We start from the raw sequence: 19,982 nt of genomic DNA, 5'->3' as shown, positions 1-19,982 counted from the left end.
AGTCACACCTGTGACAGATTATGTGGCTATGGATAATGTAGGTTTCAAAACCTGATGATTCAGGTGGTCACGTTACCTGCAGATTGGATTTCTTTGTATTCTCACTTGTGTTCAGGTGTTTAGATGGTTACTATGGAGACCCAGTGTTGGGGTCAGGTGACCACTGCCGACCCTGCATGTGTCCTGACGGCCCCGGCAGCCTGCGGCAGTTTGCACAAAGTTGTTACCGTGGGGACAACTTCCAGCATGCCAGATGTGTCTGTAACATGGGATACAGAGGTAAAAACTTTATTAACACTAGTGCAAGAAAACAAGTTAAAACTTTTTTTTAACACTGAGTTAAAAAACTTTACTAGCACTGGGGCAAGAAACTTTAGTAGTGTCAGAATTGGTTTTCAAGCAGAAATAGCTGAATAACAGGAAGCAGATTTAATGCAGTAGAACACTGAGCCAAGGAAGTGATTTCCCTCTGGAGTAAATTATGGTTCTCAGCTCTCAGTTACACAAACTTGTCAGGTTTTAATTAGAAAACAAGAAACTCTATTAATTGAGTTTGATGTGAATAGACTGTAGCTCTGTTATTAGAGCAGGAAAACAGCTGCTGAAACACATCAATCAACACTTTCTTTCCACTTGAGCAAGACACCGAACCTCCACTTAGTTGCTCCCGGTGAGCATTGGCTAGCTGCATAGCAGCTCCCCCATGGGTGTGTGTGTGATTGTGAGTGTGAATGGGTAAATAAGAAGCAATGTAAAGGGCTTTGAGTGCCAATAGGTAAAGAAGCGCCACATAAGTGCAGACCATTTTACCAACTGTATCAATGAAGAAACTGTCAGCTGAGGAAACTAATACCAAATGTGGCTCTGTCTTCTCACCCGTCCAGGTGTTCGATGTGACGAGTGCTCACCTGGTTACTATGGAAACCCTAAAGAGGTGGGGGGGCAGTGTCAGCCCTGTCATTGCAACAATAACATCGACATGTTGGACCCGGAGTCTTGTAACGCCCAAACTGGAGAGTGTCTGCACTGCCTGTACCACAGCGAGGGCCCCAGCTGCCAGCACTGCAAACTGGGTTACTATGGCAATGCCCTGCTGAGGGACTGCAGGAGTGAGTGCACTGGGTATATTGGGATTACTGGGCAGCTACCTTTTTGTAGTAGAGTAATATGTGATCTGAGTGGATCACAGACCAGTAAGTTTTGTCGTGAGAAATAAATCCCCAGTGATGAAAAATGCTGGAATAAATGTAAAACCTTGATTAAATTATTGACCAAATCTTTATTTTAACAATAACATTTAAATTCATGCTATAATAACGATGGTACGTGGAGGTGAAGATTAAAGATCACACAGTAAAATGATAAAATTATTTTTGTCAATTTTAATCTTGATGAATTCATAATGTCCACAGAGTGTGTCTGTAATCAGCTGGGCAGTGATCCATCCAGCTGTCCATCCTCTGGAGACTGCCACTGCGACCGCAGTAGCGGTCAGTGTCACTGCCTCCCAAATGTGATTGGTCAACACTGTGACCGCTGCGCATCTGACACCTGGAACATGGGGAGTGGTCGTGGCTGTGAGGTCTGCAACTGCAACGCCAAACACTCATATGGAACATCCTGCAATGAGGTAAGGAGCAAAACTTTTTCATTATCTGTTCTAATGTTAATTAAAAACCACTGAGTAAAGAAGCTAAAGAAAATAATTTTCAAAACTTTATGACCAAACTGTGAGATGCTGAAAGCCCAAAATGTACTAAAAGAAGTTCTAAATGTATTGGGTTTGTTTTATCCACAGATCAGCGGTCAGTGCTCGTGTCAGCCCGGCTTTGGAGGAAGAACGTGCAGCGAGTGTAGAGAGCTGTTCTGGGGAGACCCAGAGGTCAAATGTCACGGTAAATTTACAACAGGAAACCAGGATCTCTATCAATTCAACATCAGCTTTTTACTGAAACTTGAGAAATAAGTGTAAATACAGTCCAGATCAGAGTCTAGATATTAGATCAAAGTCCAGTTTAGGATTTCATAGTTCAGGGACGCTGGAGTTTACCTAAGAGAAAAAAACAGAGTCCTGGGCATGTTGTGGCTCCCAGCATGTTCTGCTGCACCTGCTGTGACTCAAATTAAATCCAGATGTTCTCGGAGACTCAGTGGTCTTGTCACCATGAAGACAAAATGAGAAATCGGTCTGAACCTCCAAATATCTCTGAAACCTACAAAAAGGCTTTGTTACTGTGAAGCACAGCTGGAGGCCAGAGGATAGGGGTTAGTGGAAGGTACAGGGGAGGATGGAGAAAGGAGGAAAAGAAAAAAATATATGAAAAGAGTGAATGACAAACTAACAGAAAAAAGAAGTGGTAAATACGGAGAGAAAAGTTGACAGAAGAGGAAATGAATGTAGACTATGAATATTCCATTCAACTTTATTTCTATATTGCACAAGATCTCAACAAAGTCATCTCAAGTAACTTTACAGAATAAAGTTAAGACTATAAAGATGTATAAAGAGAAGCCAACAATCCCTCCTTGAGCAAGCCCTAGGCAACAGTGGAGAGGAAAAACTCCCTTTTACGGAAGAAACCTCCAGCAGAACCATGCTGTTAATTAATGTCATACAGTGGTGACAATTGTTGGGTGAAAGAGAGGAGAGAGGGACAAGAGGAGGAAAGGAGCTCAGTGCATTGGGGGGTGGGTCCCCCAGCAGTCTAAGCCTATAGCATCAAAGAGGACGGTTTTAAGCCTAGACTTAATAGAGAGGCTGTCTGCTTCCTGAATCTGAACTGGGAGCTGGTACCACAGGAGAGGAGCTTGATAGCAAAGGCTCTGCCTCCCGTTCTACCTTTGGAAATTCTGGGAACCACAAGTAGGCCTGAATTCTGAGATGGAAGTGGTCCACTGGGAGGATATGTAGATGAGCATATAGGAGGTCTTCTATATATGATGGAGTCTGACCATTCAGAGCTTTATATGTAAGAAGCAGGGTTTTAAATTGTATTCTAAATTTAATGTGAATATTCTTTAGGTGAAAGAAGGCTGTTCTCTCTTATATGTGACGTAAAGGACAAATCCTGGTCAAAAATAACTCCAAGGTTCCTTGCAGTAGTACTGGAGGCCAGACTTATGCCATCTAGAGTAACAATATGGTGGGACATCATGTTTCTGAAATTTTTAGGCCCAAATACTAAGACTTCAGTTTTGTCTGAGTTTAGAAGTAAAACATTGTTGGACATCCAGGCCTTTATGTCTTGTAGGCAAGCTTGATTAACTGATTTTTTTTCATCTGGTTCCATACATAGATATAGCTGGGTATCATCAGCATAGCAATGGAAATTTAGGGAGTGTTGTCTAATAATGTTGCCTAAAGGTGACATATATAAAGTAAAAAGTATTGGTCCTAACACAGAACCTTGTGGAACTCCATAGCTAACCTTTGGATTCATCATTAACATGAACAAATTGAAGTCTATCAGATAGATACGATTTAGACCAACCTAGTGCAGTTCCTTTAATCCCAATTTCATATTCCAGTCTCTGTAATAAAATGTTGTGATCAATGGTATCGAATGTGGCACTAAGATCTAACAGAACAAGTATAGAGACGAGCCCATTATCTGAGGCCATGAGAAGATCGTTGGTGACTTTTACCAGTGCTGTTTCTGTACTATGATAAACTCTAAATCCTGACTGAAAGTCTTCATACAAATTATTCCTGTAAATGTGGTCACATAATTGTTTTGCAACTACTTCTTCAAGGATTTTAGAAATAAAGGGGAGATTAGATATTGGTCTGTAATTGGCTAAAACGCCTGGGTTTTTTTAAGTAGTGGTTTAATTACAGATACCTTAAAGGCCTGTGTTACATAGCCTGTTTCTAAAGATAGATTGACGATATCTAATACGAACATATCTATTAAGGGTAAAGTTTCCTTGAGCAGTTTAGTTGGAATAGGGTCTATCAGACAGGTTGTTGGTTAGTTATAGTTATGCTGCTATAGGTTTAGACTGCTGGGGAACCCACTCCCCGATGCACTGAGCTCCTTTCCTCCTCTTGACCCTCTATGCTCTCTCCCCGCAATTGTCACCACTGTATGTCATTAACTCTGTGTGTTCTCTCCCGTAGTTGTCTTTGTCCCTCTCTGTCCCCCGCTCTCTGTCCCTTTCTGCAGGTGTCCCCGGCTTTGAAGCTGTGTGTCTTCCAGCGTGCAGCTACTGGTCCTACCAATCTGCCCGATGTTTTGTTGTTGCTCTTTATTGCTCTGTTCTTTTCTCTCTTCACTTTCCACTCACCCCAACCGGTCCACCCTGAGCCTGGTTCTGCTGGAGGTTTCTTCCGTTAAAAGGAGTTTTTCCTCTCCACTGTTGCCTACGGCTTGCTCCAGGGGGAATTGTTGGGTTCTCTTTATACATCTTTATAATCTTGATTTTATTCTGTAAAGTGCCCTGAGATGACTTTGTTGTGAATTGGCGCTATATAAATAAAGTTGAATTGAATTGAATTTAGATGAGAAAATAATTGAATATAGCTCAGCAAGATCTATGGGTAAAAAGCAGTCTAAGAGGGATTGGTGCCCTATTGATGATTCTAGCAATGTTGTACATGAAGATCTATCTGTATTATTTGGGGGGAGGATCTGGTGAATTCTTTCTCTAATAGCTACAATTTTATTGATAAAGTCATTGCTGCTTAGAGTTAAGGGAAAACTAGGCTTAACAGAACTATGGCTCTTAGTCAGCCTGCCTACAGTGCTGTACAGAAACCGGGGGTTGTTCTTGTTTCCTATTATTAATGATAAATAATATGTTGTTCTTGCATCACTGAGAGCTTTTTTGTATATTTTTAAACTGTTTTTCCAGACTAAATGAGATTCTTCTAAATTTCTGGAACGCCACTTCCTTTCTAACTTTCGTGTTGCTTGTTTTAAGTTGCGAGTTTGCGAACTATACCATGGAGATCGCCACTTCTGGTTTACTGCCTTCCTTTTTCAGAGGGGTAACACTATTGAGTATTGTACGTAGTGAGGCTGCAGAATTGTCAACAGGATAATCTACTTGTGCAGTAGTAACATTACTACTACTTTCCATTGTATTGACGTATGGTGAAGCAAATGATGAAAGAATCATTTCTTTAAATTTGTTGACAGCTTTTTCACTTAAGCACCTGCAATAGTGGAAATTTTCCCTAACTGCTGTATAATCTGTTATTGTAAATTCAAATGTTATTGGAAAATAGTCAAACAGAAGAGAGTTGTGAGGAAATATTGTTAAATTATTCGCTTCAATTTCATACGTAAGGACAAGGTCTAAGGTGTGACTAAAACAGTGATTTGGTTTATTTACATTTTGGGAAAAACATTGAATCTAATAATGAATTAAACACAGTGCTCAGACAGTTACTGTCAGCCTCTTCATGAATGTTAAAGTCACCCACTATAATGACTTTATCTGTACTAAGCACTGTCAGATTGAAAATCAGAAAATTCAATCAAAATTTCTGAATAAGGGACTGGAGGACAGTACATGATAACAAATAATAGTGGTTTTTGAGTTTTTCAGTTGGGGTGTGAAAGGCTAAGCGTAAGGCTCTCAAATGAGTTCTAACTATGTTTAGGTCTTGGGTTTATTAGTAAGCTAGATCGGAAGATTGCTGCTACTCCTCCACCTCGGCCTGTGCTTGTAGGAACATGATATTTAATATGACTTGGGGGGGTTGACTCATTGAGACTGACATATTCTTCCTGCACAACTAAGTTTTAGTAAGACAAAGTAAATCAAATTCATGATCCCTTAAGTAATTTACTAACAAGAGATTTAGAAGAGAGAGATCTGATATTTAATAATCCACTTTTAAAAGTTTTAGGGTTTTGTTTTGTAGGAAGAGTAGTCTTAACCTTTACTAGGTTATCATGATCAACTCCTCTTATGGTCGTTTTTGGTTTATGTAATTTAGTTGGTCGGGGAACAGATACAGTCTCTATAGGTATTTGGGAGTTGTGGGGGGTCAAAGTTGCAAGGACACTGCAGATAGGTGTGTAGGACTGGATCTCTCCATCCTAGGCTCTACTCTAGATTGTCATACCTTTTGGTTGTCTAATAAAAGCAGCCATATTTCATGATAAAAAAGCTGCACCATCTAAAGTAGGATGGATGCCATCTCTCCTAATCAGCTTAGGTTTACCCCAAAATCATTTCCAATTGAAAATATGAGTGTAGAGAGAGTACCAGTCAGGAGAGACATTTTAACCCCTGAGATGTTCACCAACATTCCAATGAGGAGAAAAATGGATGAATTTTAAAAGCAATGAGAGGAGTATCTCAGCCATGTGTTATCTCCTCTGTCTTTTAACAGGAAGATAGGCATTTTGCCTCTGGTGCTTCTTGCTAAATCCCTTTACTGTTCCAGAATTTTCTTCCTGTCACTGAAACATAAACCTCATCATGTTGAAGGTTTGTGTTTATCTGGATTTATACGGTCTCAGGATCCACTCTGAGACCACCAAGCTCATAAAATTCAGAATGTCACAGTAGTTATGGACTATTTATGACCTGACAAAGAGCTCATTGGTAACCTTTGGCACCACCAGTCAGGAAGCAGGAAAATGCAAAGACCAAGCTGCTGCCAACATCTGAGCCAGAAAAACACACATTCACCCCCCACAGATTTTTATTAAATCTTTGTTTTTGTTTTCCTTCCTGTGAAAGTGTTTGTGTCTGAAACTGCAGACGGAACAGTTCAAGTGACAGGATTTCTTTGGGAAAAATGAGCTTTAAATCTTAACTAATGCTCTGAACACAGACTGTGTTAACTGTCTGCATTTATATAAGCCTGAATTTCATTAAGAAAAACGACGACAAAACATAAATAATTTGCAAATTATAAATTTTTTATGTCGCAGACCAGTTTTAAAAGTTTTACTTATAAACCAGCAGCATCTGTGGAATAGAACTCTCTCTCATATTCAGCTCTAGAGAGAGAAACTATTGAAAACACAGGATGAAACTATGGAAACTAGACTGACGTGTGAGCAAAAACCCTACAGAGGAGTATGAATTTTTTTAGACTTGTACAGGCACTTTGTGTTGTTTTCATTTTCAGCCTTTAATTTAAAAAGCGTATGCATCGTTCCATTAAGGATCTCCCCTTTAATTCACCCTTTTCTTATAAACAGCTGCAGTAAACATGTTTCCTGTTCAGAGTAAGAAATCCACCTCTAACCCAGTTACCCATTGCATGTCAAAGCACTATGTAATGATCTGGTTTTACAGTCGTGTGAATGGAAGGTGGGGGTGCTCTTTGACGTCAGATGTTAAAGTCCTGTGTTCAGACTGAGACTGGTAAATGGCCAGTTATATAGTGCTTTTATCCAGAGCGCGTTACAATGTTGATTCCCATTGAACCATTCACACACACACTCACACACTGAGCAGGGATCACCGGTGAGAGTGGTCGGTGACCCTGACCACTGACCCTGTGGTCGGTGGACGACTGCCTTACAACTGAGCTACAGCCGCCCTATGTTAATATAATAAGAGTGTTTTACTTACCTGCAGAAACATGATTAATTGTGTGTTATCCAGCTGTGGAAATGCACATCTCTGAATTAGAGCAGACATATCTGAATGACCTGATGAACTTGTGTTGTGTCCTCAGCTTGTGACTGTGAACCTCGTGGCATCTCTCAGACTCAGTGTAACAAAGTCACCGGTCACTGTGTGTGCGTGGATGGTGTGTCTGGACCACGCTGCAACGTCTGCGCCCGCGGATACTCTGGAACTTTCCCTGACTGCCATCGCTGCCACCAGTGCTTTGCAGAGTGGGACGACATAATTGGTCAGCTGGCCAATCAGACGCACCGGCTCATCAACAAGGTTAATGCCATCAAAGCCAGTGGGGTCAGCGGGCCATACAGGAAGTCCATTGACAATATGGAGAGGAGCGTCGCCGACATCAGAGTCCTCCTGAACCAGAACCCAGCCTCACAGCCGCTGACTGAGATCCAGCACCTGCTGCAGCAGGCTAGGTAAGAGCATTGTTAGTCTGAGATTAAACCTGCTGCGGAATGTTTAATTAAAAGTTAGGATTAGATATTTTATCTGAGGTTAAAGTGTATTTGTCCTTCAGTGACCTGATGGGAACCCTAAACCAGATACTCAACCACACTGAGCAGACTGTTGTCCAGGTGGAGGACCAGAACACTGCTGCAGAGATCAAACTGAATTCTGTGATGTCGGATGCTCAGAAACTGGAGCGGACTGTTCAGGAGCTGCTGGATCAGGTTGAGTTCATAAAGAACTCTGACATAAGAGGTAAAGAGAGGTTAGCGGGGGAGGGGATGTGAGGGTTGGAAAAATATGCCCCTTAGCCATTATAAACCCTATAACTCCAGAAGGAATCTCCTCCACTAAAACTGTGAGACCTAAAAAGTGTTTTGTTGTTTGAGGGATCAGTGTAAAAACCACATCAAACTAGGTCAAGACAACTGCAGGATTTCAGATGTGATTTTCAGTTTATTCAGTTCAATTTTCAATTCAACTTTATTTATGTAGCACCAATTCTCAACAAAGTCATCTTAAAGCACTTTACAGAATAAAGTCAAGACTATATAAAGATGTGTAGACAGAACCCAACAATTCCCCCTTGAGCAAGCCCTAGGCAACAGTGGAGAGGAAAAACTCCCTTTAACGGATGAAACCTCTAGCAGAACCAGGCTCAGGATGGGCAGCCATCTGCCTTGACCGGTTGGGGTGAGTGGAAAGTGGAGAGAGAAAAGAAAAGAGCAAAAGCAAAACATCTGGCAGATTGGTAGGACCAGTAGTTCACACTGGAAAACACACAGCTCCAAAGCCGGGGACACCTGCAGGAAGGGATGAGGGTGTGGGGTGAGAGGAGAGGAGAGAGGGATGGGAGGAGGGGTGGGTCCCCCAGCAGTCTAACCCTATAGCAGCATAACTATAACTAACTATAAGCTTTATCAAAGAGGAAGACTTAAAAGTAGAGAGGGTGATCATCATTTTCTCATTTTCTGAATTAACTGATGGGTTAATGCTGACACCCCAGTAAAGAAAGAATGAAAGTCAACAGAAGCTCTGATATTGTGTGAAAATGTGGGACAAATGTTTAAATTTACTAAACTAGAAGAAGCATTTCCAAAAAGAAAATGCACTGTGAATGCTTTAATGCTGAAAGGATTTTCCAAGCAAAGCTGAAAAATCCTGAACTGTTCTTGATGAAAAAGCTGAAATGAACCCTTCTTTATATACTTTAAAGCCAGTTAGCCTTAGAAACTTCCAGTATTGATGATGTTATGATACTGATAATTTTAATTGATGTCACCGATTAGCTCATGGAAGCAATAACTTTTAAAAGTATAAAAATATTAAATAAGTATTAAATATAAGTATAAAACAGATTTTAAAAGCTGTATACACCAATAATGTCCTTTGTAAGATGAACATTTTGAAGTTTGAAATGTGTTTCTAGCTGAATGTATGCTGTAGTAGTAGTAGTAGTAGTAGTAGTAGTAGTAAGGCACCAAAAAATGTATGTATTAGAATATCATAATGCTCCAGTAGGAAAAAAACAGGATCCAAACATTTCCAGGATCAAACTGAACTACAGACAATTAATATACTGTAATTATTATTATTTATAAAATCAGTTTTGACTACAGATAAATTTTGAAGGTTTTCTGTCTGCTGATCACTACTTCCTGTCCTTTGGCAGGAGCGACAGCCAGCATCACTAAGTACTTCCTACAGTCTCAATCAGCTGAAGCTCAAGTTAACTCCTCCACGGTTGGTACCGGCAGCCCAGTGGAAACCTCTGCTGCTTTGCGGCAGCTCACAGAGGACAAACTGAACCAGACCAGACAAGAGTTCCTAAAGAGACACGCTGAGCATGCTCGGAGGCTGGATGACCTGGCAGGGGAGCTTACGAGTCTGGACCTTTCAGAGATCAGCCACAAGGTGAGAGGCTAAGATCTGAGCTCTTCTGTCATGGTTATGTGCAGTTGCAAAAATAAAACTCTTCTAATGTTTATGCACAGTTCTTGACCTTGTTGTTTGGCCTCTGTTTTTCTTATTGACAAACAGAACCTCATTAACTGTTCAGGACTTAATGGAGTTTCATAACTAGTGGTCCAGGTAAAGAAATGTCATCATGAATCATCAGCAGGATTAGGGTGGTAATCAGTCAGTTTTCTGTCTGACTGCATCTGTGCTGGTTGGAAAGGTAAAGTTGTCAGCAAGGTCATCTTAACTGACCCCCTTTACAAACTGGACCTACAAACTTCACCTAAGACCTCATCAACTAAACCTCATCAAAAACATGAGAAATGTGACGATCCAAGAGTATAAAGTATGTTCAGTGATCGGAGCTTCAGTTCATTCTGCCCTGAGTTTTCATATATTTACAAAAGACCAAATGTGAATCCATCGTCCACAGCAGACAACTCTGTCTCTTACTGTGTAGAGACTGTACAGATCATATTTCACTCATTTAAACAGACTAGGCCTGCACCACATTTTATTAAAACCTGCTTCTTACAGAGCTGTGGCAATCCCTCAACGGGTCAGGACTCCTGCTCAACCTCTTCCTGTGGAGGTCTGGGCTGTGCTGACTCAGATGGTCGGACCAGGTGTGGAGGTGAAGGATGTGAAGGTGTGGTGACACTGGCCAAGAGTGTTTGGACAAAAGCCACAAAGTCTGAGCAGGAAATCACCAGCGCCATGGAGGAAGTTGAGAAACTATCTAAGATGGTGAGTCAGATCAGACTTGTTATGACCTGGGCTGGTTCTGGTGTGTCCTTGACTGCTGTTGTCACCCGTGCCGTTTTTACTTCCAGGTGTCTGAGGCCAAGCTGAAGGCAGATGAGGCGAAGCTAAGTGCTCAGGACGTCCTGATGAAGACCAACAGAACTAAACAGAAAGTGGACCAGAGCAACCAGGAGCTGAGGGGACTCATCAGACAGATCCGGGACTTCCTCACACGTATGTCTCTGACTTCTTGTTTAATACGAGCCCAGGTGTTTTGAATCATGTGACTTCCTGTGGTGGACGTAACAGTTTAAACATAAGCTAAACTGTTGGATCAGGGTCTTGATTTCAGTCTCTCGTTAATATAAACACAGTCATACCAATAGGAAGAAGGGTGAGCCCTTTTCTCATATTTTCTGTGCCGTTTGTTGCAAACTGGAGTTTCCTACTTACACAAACAGACCCTCCCCCTGTCCATCATGTCAACTGGACTTTTTTTCGTGGTATGAATATTTGCGGAATATTTGAATATTTGCAGCTTCTTAAATCTGAGGGAACGTTGGGTCAATGACCCAGCTCTATCTTCCAGAGTGGCCTTGTTTCTCAACTGGTCTAAATGGGCTCCTTAGGTGGATAATAGGGGAGGTGAAAACAGGTTGGCAACTAGACAAAAGGGCACCCTCACATAGCCTGCAGTGAGTCTGAATGTCAGTTGTGCATGTTTTTTTTTTCAAATTATTGCTACATGTACACAAGATGCTCTCCCGCGTGTTTCTGGCGGCACAGTAAATGGTCTGCACTTATATAGCACTTTTCTACTTATTGGCACTCAAAGCGCTTTACACTGCTTCTCATTCACCCATTCGCACTCACAATCACACACATACTGATGGGGGAGCTGCTATGCAGCTGGTCAACAGTCACCGGGAGCAAGTTACTCAAGCTACTCACCAGAGGAGCCGGGGATCGAACCAACAACTGGATGATTGATGGACGGCCGCTCTACCTTCCTGCGCCACAGTCTCCCTTGTATTAAATAATGACACGGTTTACCCCAGCATTCATGTAAAGAACAGCATGTACAAGTCGACCCTGAGTGTTCAGAATTAAATCAGCTGTTTGTTTGTTTCAGAGGATGCAGCAGACCTGGAAAGCATCGAGCTGGTGGCTAATGAGGTTCTAGCCATGCAGATGCCAACTACACCAGCTCAGCTGCAGAACCTGACAGACGAGATCCGGGAGAAGGTAGGAGAACTGGGACATATGGAGACCATCCTGCAGCAGAGTGCTGATGATATCCAGAGAGCAGAGAACCTGCTCAACCAGGCCCGTCAAGCCAGGTGAGTCTGTCCAGGACCAGAATCCAGGCAGTTTTTACAAAGAGAACCTTAGAAAAGGCAATAAAATCCAGAATGTAGATTTGTGTTAACAAGGCTGAGCACAGACCTGTCAAACATTTAAAGCACTCCTTCCCCTCACAAGCTGTAATATATTAAATCTGTAATGCTCAGTGAGGAGGCGACTGATGTGAAGGAGTCTGCTGACAAGGTGAAGAAAGCTCTGGAAGAAGCTCAGAGAGCTCAGATGGCAGCCAACAGTGCCATTCAGCAGGCAGCGGCCAACATCCAAAACACCAACACCCTGCTGTCATCTGTGAGTACTGACTCCACATTTCTCACTTGATGTAAATGATAATTTCCTGCCCCCACATTACAAACATCAAGCTCATGTACTGTGTGTTGTCTTCAGGTGGAGTCAGAGACGACAGATGCAGAGCAGAAGCTGAATAACGCCACCCAGAGGCTTCAGAGGCTCGAGCAGGACGTGAGTCTGCTGAGAGACAAAGCTGTGAATGTCACTGTGACCGCTGAACGGACCAGTAAGGATGCAGCAAGCATCAGGAAGATCACAGAGGAGTTGAAGAAGGTGAGTTTGCCTTCACCTTCATCTGTGGCCACAATTGAAATGTAATTGAAAGGCCCATTATGTGGAATAAAACAAACTGAGGGTTTGACCATTAGTCAGTCTTCCTACTTCATATTCCAGCCTTCAGTTAGTTTATGTTGTCTTTTTTATGTCCCTCCCACTTAAAATGCAAATACTTTTTATGGAAAAGTTAAGAGGATTTTTAGTGACTGGTTCTGAGGATGAGAATGATATCTATTAGTTCAGTATGAACAGACGTAAACCAGGGACCTGATCAAACACGTTTAAGACATCTGGACTCAGTCCTTTAGAAACACCTAACGTCACTATTATCAAATCCGTGTGTCTTTGGCGATTTTTTTTGTTGAACATCCAGGACCTGGACTCAGACCTGAAAGATAAGTATGCAAGCGTAGAGCAGCTGATTGGTCAGAAAGCCGGGGGCGTGGCTGATGCTAAGAAGAGGGCGGAGTCACTTCAGCGAGAAGCAAAGGAGCTGTTGCTGCAGGCCAGCGACAAGCTGCAGCTGCTGAAAGGTGACATTACACAGACATCAAACTAAGATAACTATGATATCACAGCGAGATCACATCTCCACGCTCAGTCGTTCTGCTAAGCAGAAAATGTTACGTTAGTAGAGCCAGTTGCTTTTCCATGTTACAGCAGCTGTTCCTGTGTCACTGATATCACCTGACAGGAAATATTTCCATCATCACAAAATCTGCACAAAATCACAAACTGTGGAGTTTCTGTCTGTGTGATTTAAAAATGATTGACCTCTAGTCTCCAGCTGAAAATTTTCTGCAGTTTCACCTTCAAAATTTGAACAGTTGTTTCCTGTGTTGTTTCAGATCTGGAGAAGTCGTATGAAGACAATCAACGCGCATTGGAGGTGAAGGCCGAGCAGCTGGTTCAGCTGGAGGCTGCCGTGAAGGAGCTTCTGCAAGAGATTAGCCACAAGGTCACGGTGTACAGTACCTGTCTGTTCTAGGGTCAAAGGTCACAGTTATATTAAACATTATGAGGCCTGTTTGTAATCTGTCTTTTCTCAGCGGCCAATCAGAAAATTTCCTTTATGAGGTGAGACATTCAGGGGACAAAGTGCCAAAATAAAATAAATGTCATTCAAAAATATTTTTTTGTGTTTTTAAAAAAAAAAAAACAAAGAATTTTTGCTTACACAAAATCTTTGTAGATATTTAAAGATGTCGAATATCTGATCTTAGACGTTTTCAGGGGATAGAATTCCATCAATGGGAAATTCATTTTTGGGGAACACTTTGTGGAGATGTCGTTTGACCATCGTATTGTATAACACATTTTTACATATGACCAAGTTTATGCAATTTGGAAAGTTTGTGTGTTCTCTGATTTCTTGTCACTGATTAAATAAAATCCATGCCTTTTATATGTCGTGGTCATTAGAGGATAAATTCTGGCATTAACCAGGTGGCTAAGGACAATAAATTGGAATGTAAATGAGGCTCAGTCTGCAGGAATGTCTTAAGGGACCTTTAAAGATCATCAGCCTTTGACACTGTGAACCATCAGATACTCTTGTCCACACTCTCTGACTTGGGCATCTCTGGATCAGCTCTAGACTGGCTTTGTTCTTACCTATCAGGACGAAGCTTCAAGGTATCCTGGCGGGGGCATCTTTCTAACTCTCATAGCCTCTCTACCGGTGTGCTGCAGGGCTCAGTTCTTGGTCCTCTCCTCTTTTCTATCTATACTTCATCCCTAGGTGCCATCATTCACTCACATGGTCTTTCCTATCACTGCTATGCTACAGCTCTTCCTGTCCTTTCCACCGGACAACTCCGCTGTCTCATCGCGCATTTCTGCCTGTCTCTCACACATCTCAGCCTGGATGAGTGAGAGACACCTTCAACTCAACCTCTCCAAGACCGAAGTCCTTGTCTTCCCAGCCAGACATCAGCATCAACATTGGATCTACAGCGATTGTCCCCACAAATTCGGCCAAAAATCTGGGGGTCATCATCGACGACCAACTGAGCTTAAAGGACCACATCTTCTCAGTCTCTAGGGCTTGCAGACTTTCTCTTTACAACATCAGGAAGATCAGACCCTTCATCACGGAATATACAACCCAACTCATTGTACAGGCGCTGGTCACATCTCGTCTTGATTACTGCAACGCTTTGTTGATGGGGTTACCGATATCCACAATCAAACCCTTGCAGATGATCTAGTATGCGACAGCTTGCCTAATTTTTAATGAGCCAAAAAAGACCCATGTCACACCACTTTTTAGATCTCTACACTGGCTTCCTGTAGCTGCTCGCATCAGGTTCAAAGCTCTGTCTCTTGCTTACAGGGTTGTTAACTCGACAGCTCCCGCTTACCTCAACTCACTCATTCAAGTCTACAATCCTTCTCGCCTTCTGCGGTCTGCCAACGAACGACGTCTGGTGGTCCCAGCACCGCATAGAAGACACCAAGCAAAACTGTTCAGCGCAATGATCCCATGATGGTGGAACAAGCTATCAAACGCTGCACGCTCAGCTGATTCTCTCCCAATATTCAAAAAACTGCTGAAAACTGAACTCTTCCGCATCTTCCTATGCACTTAAATCTTTAAAAAACAAAACAAAAAAAAACCTTTCTGCTCTCTTGCACTTGTATCTCGTGAACTGTGAACACTTTTCTGACAGGACTTTGCTTTGATGTCTTCTTGACTTAGATTTTTGCTTGCTTTTTACCTCACTTGTAAGTCGCTTTGGATAAAAGCGTCTGCTAAATGACTAAATGTAAAGAAAGAATCTTATTTAGCCCCAGTCCAGCATTAGTGAGTTTAGGGTAGAGCTTGTTTCTGTGGAGAAGGGCTAGGGTCTTTATCCAGTCTATGGGTTTTTTTTAAATCTTGACCTTTACTTATGGGTACTGTTGGAAGTGTTCTGTGACGTACTCTACGCATTCTGGTGAGAGGTCAGTGTTTATATATAGTTTTTATCCTTCTGGGGAGCACGGAGCCTCCGCACATTCATACAAAGCAACACAAATTTTAAAGGGAACTGCGCCAAGATTGTTTTAGGACCACAAACAAGTCAGTGAAATCCTGCAGATGGAAGATCAACATTCACATTCTGCAGGGACCAATAGTAATAAGTTTAATCAAATGACCACATATTGGTACACTTAAAAGCTGAAAAAAGTGTCTTTAAACCTTAAAGACGGAGTTAGACTAAAGTTTGCTTCTAAATGTTTTGAGTGAGGTTTGTCCTTTTACAAAGTTAGAGGATTTAGCTTAGTCAGGCATTGGTTCAAGGACCACAGGGTCAGTGGTTCAATTCCTAGTCCCTTCTACATGTCAGTGTCCTTGGGCAAAACACTGAACTCCAAATTGCTGCTGGTGGGTCAGGTGAGCATCTTGCATGGCTACTGCCATCGTGTGTGTGTGTGTGTGTGTGTGTGTGTGTGTTTGAGAGAGAGGGAGAGAATGAGCAGCATCATTGTAAAGTGCTTTGAATAAAAGCAGAACATTTGTGAATGTTTTAGCATAAATTCACTGCTTATGGCATCAGTTATCATTACAGCTGAAAAATCACTGTTCTCCAGCTAGAAATGGCATTGTTTAAAACATGACTCGTGCCACTGTAAACTGCACAGGTAAAGTGGTAGAACTGGTGGATGTGAAGGGCAGCATTTAGCTTCAACTGCTGTGACAACATAAAGTGATCCACCTCTTCCCCAAGTCATATGCTTTAGGAAGAGCTGGCACCAGGACACCTTTCATTGTGCCAGAGACCAGAGGACACCAACTCAGGTCTGGTTGATTCGTACCTGCAAGCGTCAGAGCTGTGTTGGTGGACAGTCATAGTATCAGGTATAGGATTTCAAACTAAATTAAATGTCACTAATAACAGTTCCATGCATAACCACTTTTTCCTGATTTCAAATCTTTGCTAATTGTGATGGTCTTTCTGTGCTTCTCAGCTTTTAGGTTTAAACTATCAGAAAGGTGACAATTGAGGTTATTATTGAGGTCATAGTCGGTGGTGCAGTCATGCTGGGGTGCATAATAACAACAGGTTTCTCTAAAGTTTTGGCCTCGTTTTTCATTTTAAATAGGGTGGCCAAAACATTAGAACCACCTCTTCTTTTCCACCTCGTGTGGTCACAATATTATGCCTGATCAGTGTATGTATAAACAGACAGATAAAACTCATCATTATATTATGTTAGACTTTACTAGTATCTCACATGGTTGGGGAGAAATTAGTGATCAAGGAATAACTATGCGTCAGTGCGTGTATGAAGCACAAAGACCGAAACCCCGTATCGATGTGTGTAACACTTTAAGAAAAAACACGTGTCCGACACAGCTGCTGCGTCATAAGGAAGTGAAGCGCCAAATTGTGTTTATCGGTAAGCGCAACTTTTGACTATTCGTGGTGAAGGTGAGGAGAGGAGACTTTGTTTGGTGCTGTTTGTATTAATTTTTGTTAAGTCATTATCGACTGATATTTATGGAACCATCGAGGAAAAAGGACATTTTCGCCAGTCTGGGATCGCTGTGATCTTATAACACTAAATAAGGTAAATGTTTTCCTTTCCTGTTTCCACATTTGCTCAGTTTTCATCTGAGTTAATTGTGTTCAAACTCATTTATGAAGTAGTCTTTTAATTTAAAAACAAAATGAATTAACTTTTAATTTTGCATAGTCTCAATGCAAATCTTGCAAAATCTGCAGCTGTATTGCATAAACAGGAGCAAAGTCTTTTCTAATTGTGCTGTCGTGGACTTTAACATCAGAATCAGAAAACGGTTAATTACCGGGCACAATTAAGAACACTCAACAGTACTAAGAATTAGTCTTGGTGTCAGGCGCTAACACATAATCTAGTATAAAGTTCGAATACATAAGGAGCAGAGGCGCGGACCCAGCCGCAGGCTGTTGCAGTTGCTCTCCTTTTCTTTTAATTTATTCTTCCTTTTAATATTATTTGTGTAGTATGTTTGTATAGTAAAGTATCCAATTTGTTGTGTATAGCTCAGATCATGCAGTTGGAGGGAGTTTTTTTCTGTGTTTGTCATTGCAGAACTTTTTCTGCTTCAAGCTATGATCAGCGCGCAACAGCTCTGGAGCTGGAGCCGCTCATTTGTTTACAGTCGGGAACAGCTGATCGGGCTGCAGCAGACCGGCACCGTGGATTTAACTTTCTTTCGGACTTTATACATCACGGACGAAATAAGGAGGAAAACAGCGAGAGGTCACATAGCTGCTCGGAATGCTGGAAAAGAAAACAGACGAGCGAGGGACAGAAGATTCAAGTCGCATCTCCCATCAATCCCCGGCTCCTCCGATCACATGTCGAAGTGTCTCTGACCAAGACACTGAACCCCAACTTAGTTGCTCCCGGTAAGTGTTGGCCAGCTGCATAGCAGCTCCCCCATCGGTGTATGAATGTGTGTGTGATTGTGAGTGTGAATGGGTAAATAAGAAGCAGTTTAAAGCGCTTTGAGTGCCGATAGGTAGAAAATCGACGGCTTCAGCACAGTGCGCGCAGATAGGAGGAGACAAGAAAGAGGAAAGGAGGGTGCCTGTAGGATGGAAAACATTGTGCCCGATGACAGTACCGAAATTGCCCCCCCCCCCCCCCCCCCAAGTGTCCTCAGAGATTACAGATCTGTGTTGGAGAGACTGGTCCTGGCCTTCCTCTGGCCTCTTTTAAAACCATCACTGGACCCCGTCCAGTTTGCTTATCATCCTCAGCTGGGGGTGGAAGATGCTCTCATCCATCTGCTACAGTGCATCTAAACCCACCTGGACAAGCCTGGGGGTCTGTATGGATTATGTTCTTTGACTTCTCCAGTGCTTTTATCACAATCCAGAAATTAAAGCGCATGCTCGTTGACACCCTCATGGCTGCCTGGATTTTGAACCTGCAGCACAGGTGCTCCCGAAAAGACACTCCTATCTCCCTTTCTCCTCACCTTCAGAAGTTTTCTGCTGACTCTGCAGTTGTTGGATGTATCCAGGGTGGAGACATCAGAGTATTGATCGGTGGTGGACAGTTTAGTTATCATCTCCAGCTCACCATCAGTAAAACAAAGGAACTGGTGGACTCCTATCAACCCTCTCTGCATATGGGGAGAGGGGGTGGAAGTATAGTAGTAGTACAGATACCTGGGTGTCCACCTGGACAAATAACCTGGACTGGTCAGTTAATGCAGCATCAATATACAGGAAAACACAGAGCAGGCTGCATTTTCTAAGGAGAGTATGGTCCTTGAGTGAGTCTGTGGTAGTCAGCTCCAGTTATGCTGTGGTTTGCTGAGGCAGCAATATGAAGGGGGCATACAGAGGGCTGGTTCTGTTGTGGGGGAGAAGCTGGACCCTCTGCATGTTGTGGGGGAGAAGCTGGACCCTCTGCATATTGTGGCTGAGAGGAGAATGTTGTCCAAACTCCTCTCGATCCTGGACAATCCCTCCCGCCCACTCCACTGTATGCTGGCTGCACAGAGGAGCACTTTCAGCCAGTGACTGATCAGTCAAGTTCTCCCCAGAACTCCACAGGAGATCCTTTCTCCCAGTGGCCATTAAACTAGTAAACTCATCCCCCTTCTTTAAAAAGGAGGGGGACTAAATGTTCAAAATGGACAAATAGTATTTTTATTTCATTTGTTTACTCCTTTAGCTGGATTTTTTTCTTCAGTAGTTTTTATTTGTACTTGTTTATTGTCTTGGTTTAGTGGAAGTTTTTATCTTTACTTTTCACGTGGAGAGCAGCTGTCATAAGGCAACAAAAATTCTCTATGGGATCAATAGTTGTTTTTATCATTGAATGCTCACTGGGTTCTTTTGTATTTCTCTTAACATTGTACTGGATGTCCAATTCTGGTAAGATTGACAACTGTCTGTTTCCATTTGTGAAAAATATTTTCACTGTAGAATGTTAACTCATAAAAGTTCAGGAATGGTTATATGCCTTTTCCAGATTGGTGTGCAGCAACAGTTGCCATTGCTTATGTCTTTTCTTTCTGACATTGTGTTAACAGTGCTGCAGACGAGCAAACTGCTAAAACTTATGCTTTTATAGATCTTATAGACCTGCTGATGATCAGTTCATCAGTGGCTGATGATTAGCAGCTCCTGCCTGTAACTTCCCCTTTGAAATCCTATGAAGGCAGTAAAATGAATATTATCCACATTTTATTTCTTTTATGCTTTATGTCTGAGGTTGTATTTGCCTGAAAATCAAAATCTTCATAGCTGGTCTTGAATGTTTTTGCACCCAAAGAAGCTGAAAAGAGTGGGTACTAAATTTATCACAACCGT

General features: G+C 42.2%; 1 protein-coding gene across 2 annotated transcripts in view; it reads left to right on the top strand.

The window, feature by feature from the left end:
- Positions 1–14,086, top strand: part of lamb1a (laminin, beta 1a) — a 36,963-nt gene extending 22,877 nt beyond the window's left edge. For both annotated transcript variants that reach the window (XM_067493450.1, XM_067493449.1), the window contains 14 exons: positions 116–279; positions 885–1,109; positions 1,413–1,630; positions 1,799–1,895; positions 7,649–8,018; positions 8,120–8,304; positions 9,722–9,963; positions 10,546–10,755; positions 10,842–10,986; positions 11,885–12,092; positions 12,264–12,405; positions 12,502–12,678; positions 13,055–13,214; positions 13,530–14,086. In XM_067493450.1, the coding sequence (XP_067349551.1) occupies positions 116–279; positions 885–1,109; positions 1,413–1,630; positions 1,799–1,895; positions 7,649–8,018; positions 8,120–8,304; positions 9,722–9,963; positions 10,546–10,755; positions 10,842–10,986; positions 11,885–12,092; positions 12,264–12,405; positions 12,502–12,678; positions 13,055–13,214; positions 13,530–13,669 (2,683 nt within the window). In that variant the 3' untranslated portion in view covers positions 13,670–14,086. The remainder of the gene's footprint in view (positions 1–115; positions 280–884; positions 1,110–1,412; positions 1,631–1,798; positions 1,896–7,648; positions 8,019–8,119; positions 8,305–9,721; positions 9,964–10,545; positions 10,756–10,841; positions 10,987–11,884; positions 12,093–12,263; positions 12,406–12,501; positions 12,679–13,054; positions 13,215–13,529) is intronic.
- Positions 14,087–19,982: the final 5,896 nt, after the last annotated feature.

Source organism: Channa argus, chromosome 23 (genome assembly GCF_033026475.1).
Source record: "Channa argus isolate prfri chromosome 23, Channa argus male v1.0, whole genome shotgun sequence".
Lineage (NCBI taxonomy): Eukaryota > Metazoa > Chordata > Actinopteri > Anabantiformes > Channidae > Channa > Channa argus.
Note: the sequence above shows the minus strand (reverse complement) of the source record. Positions and strands in the feature narration are given on the sequence as shown.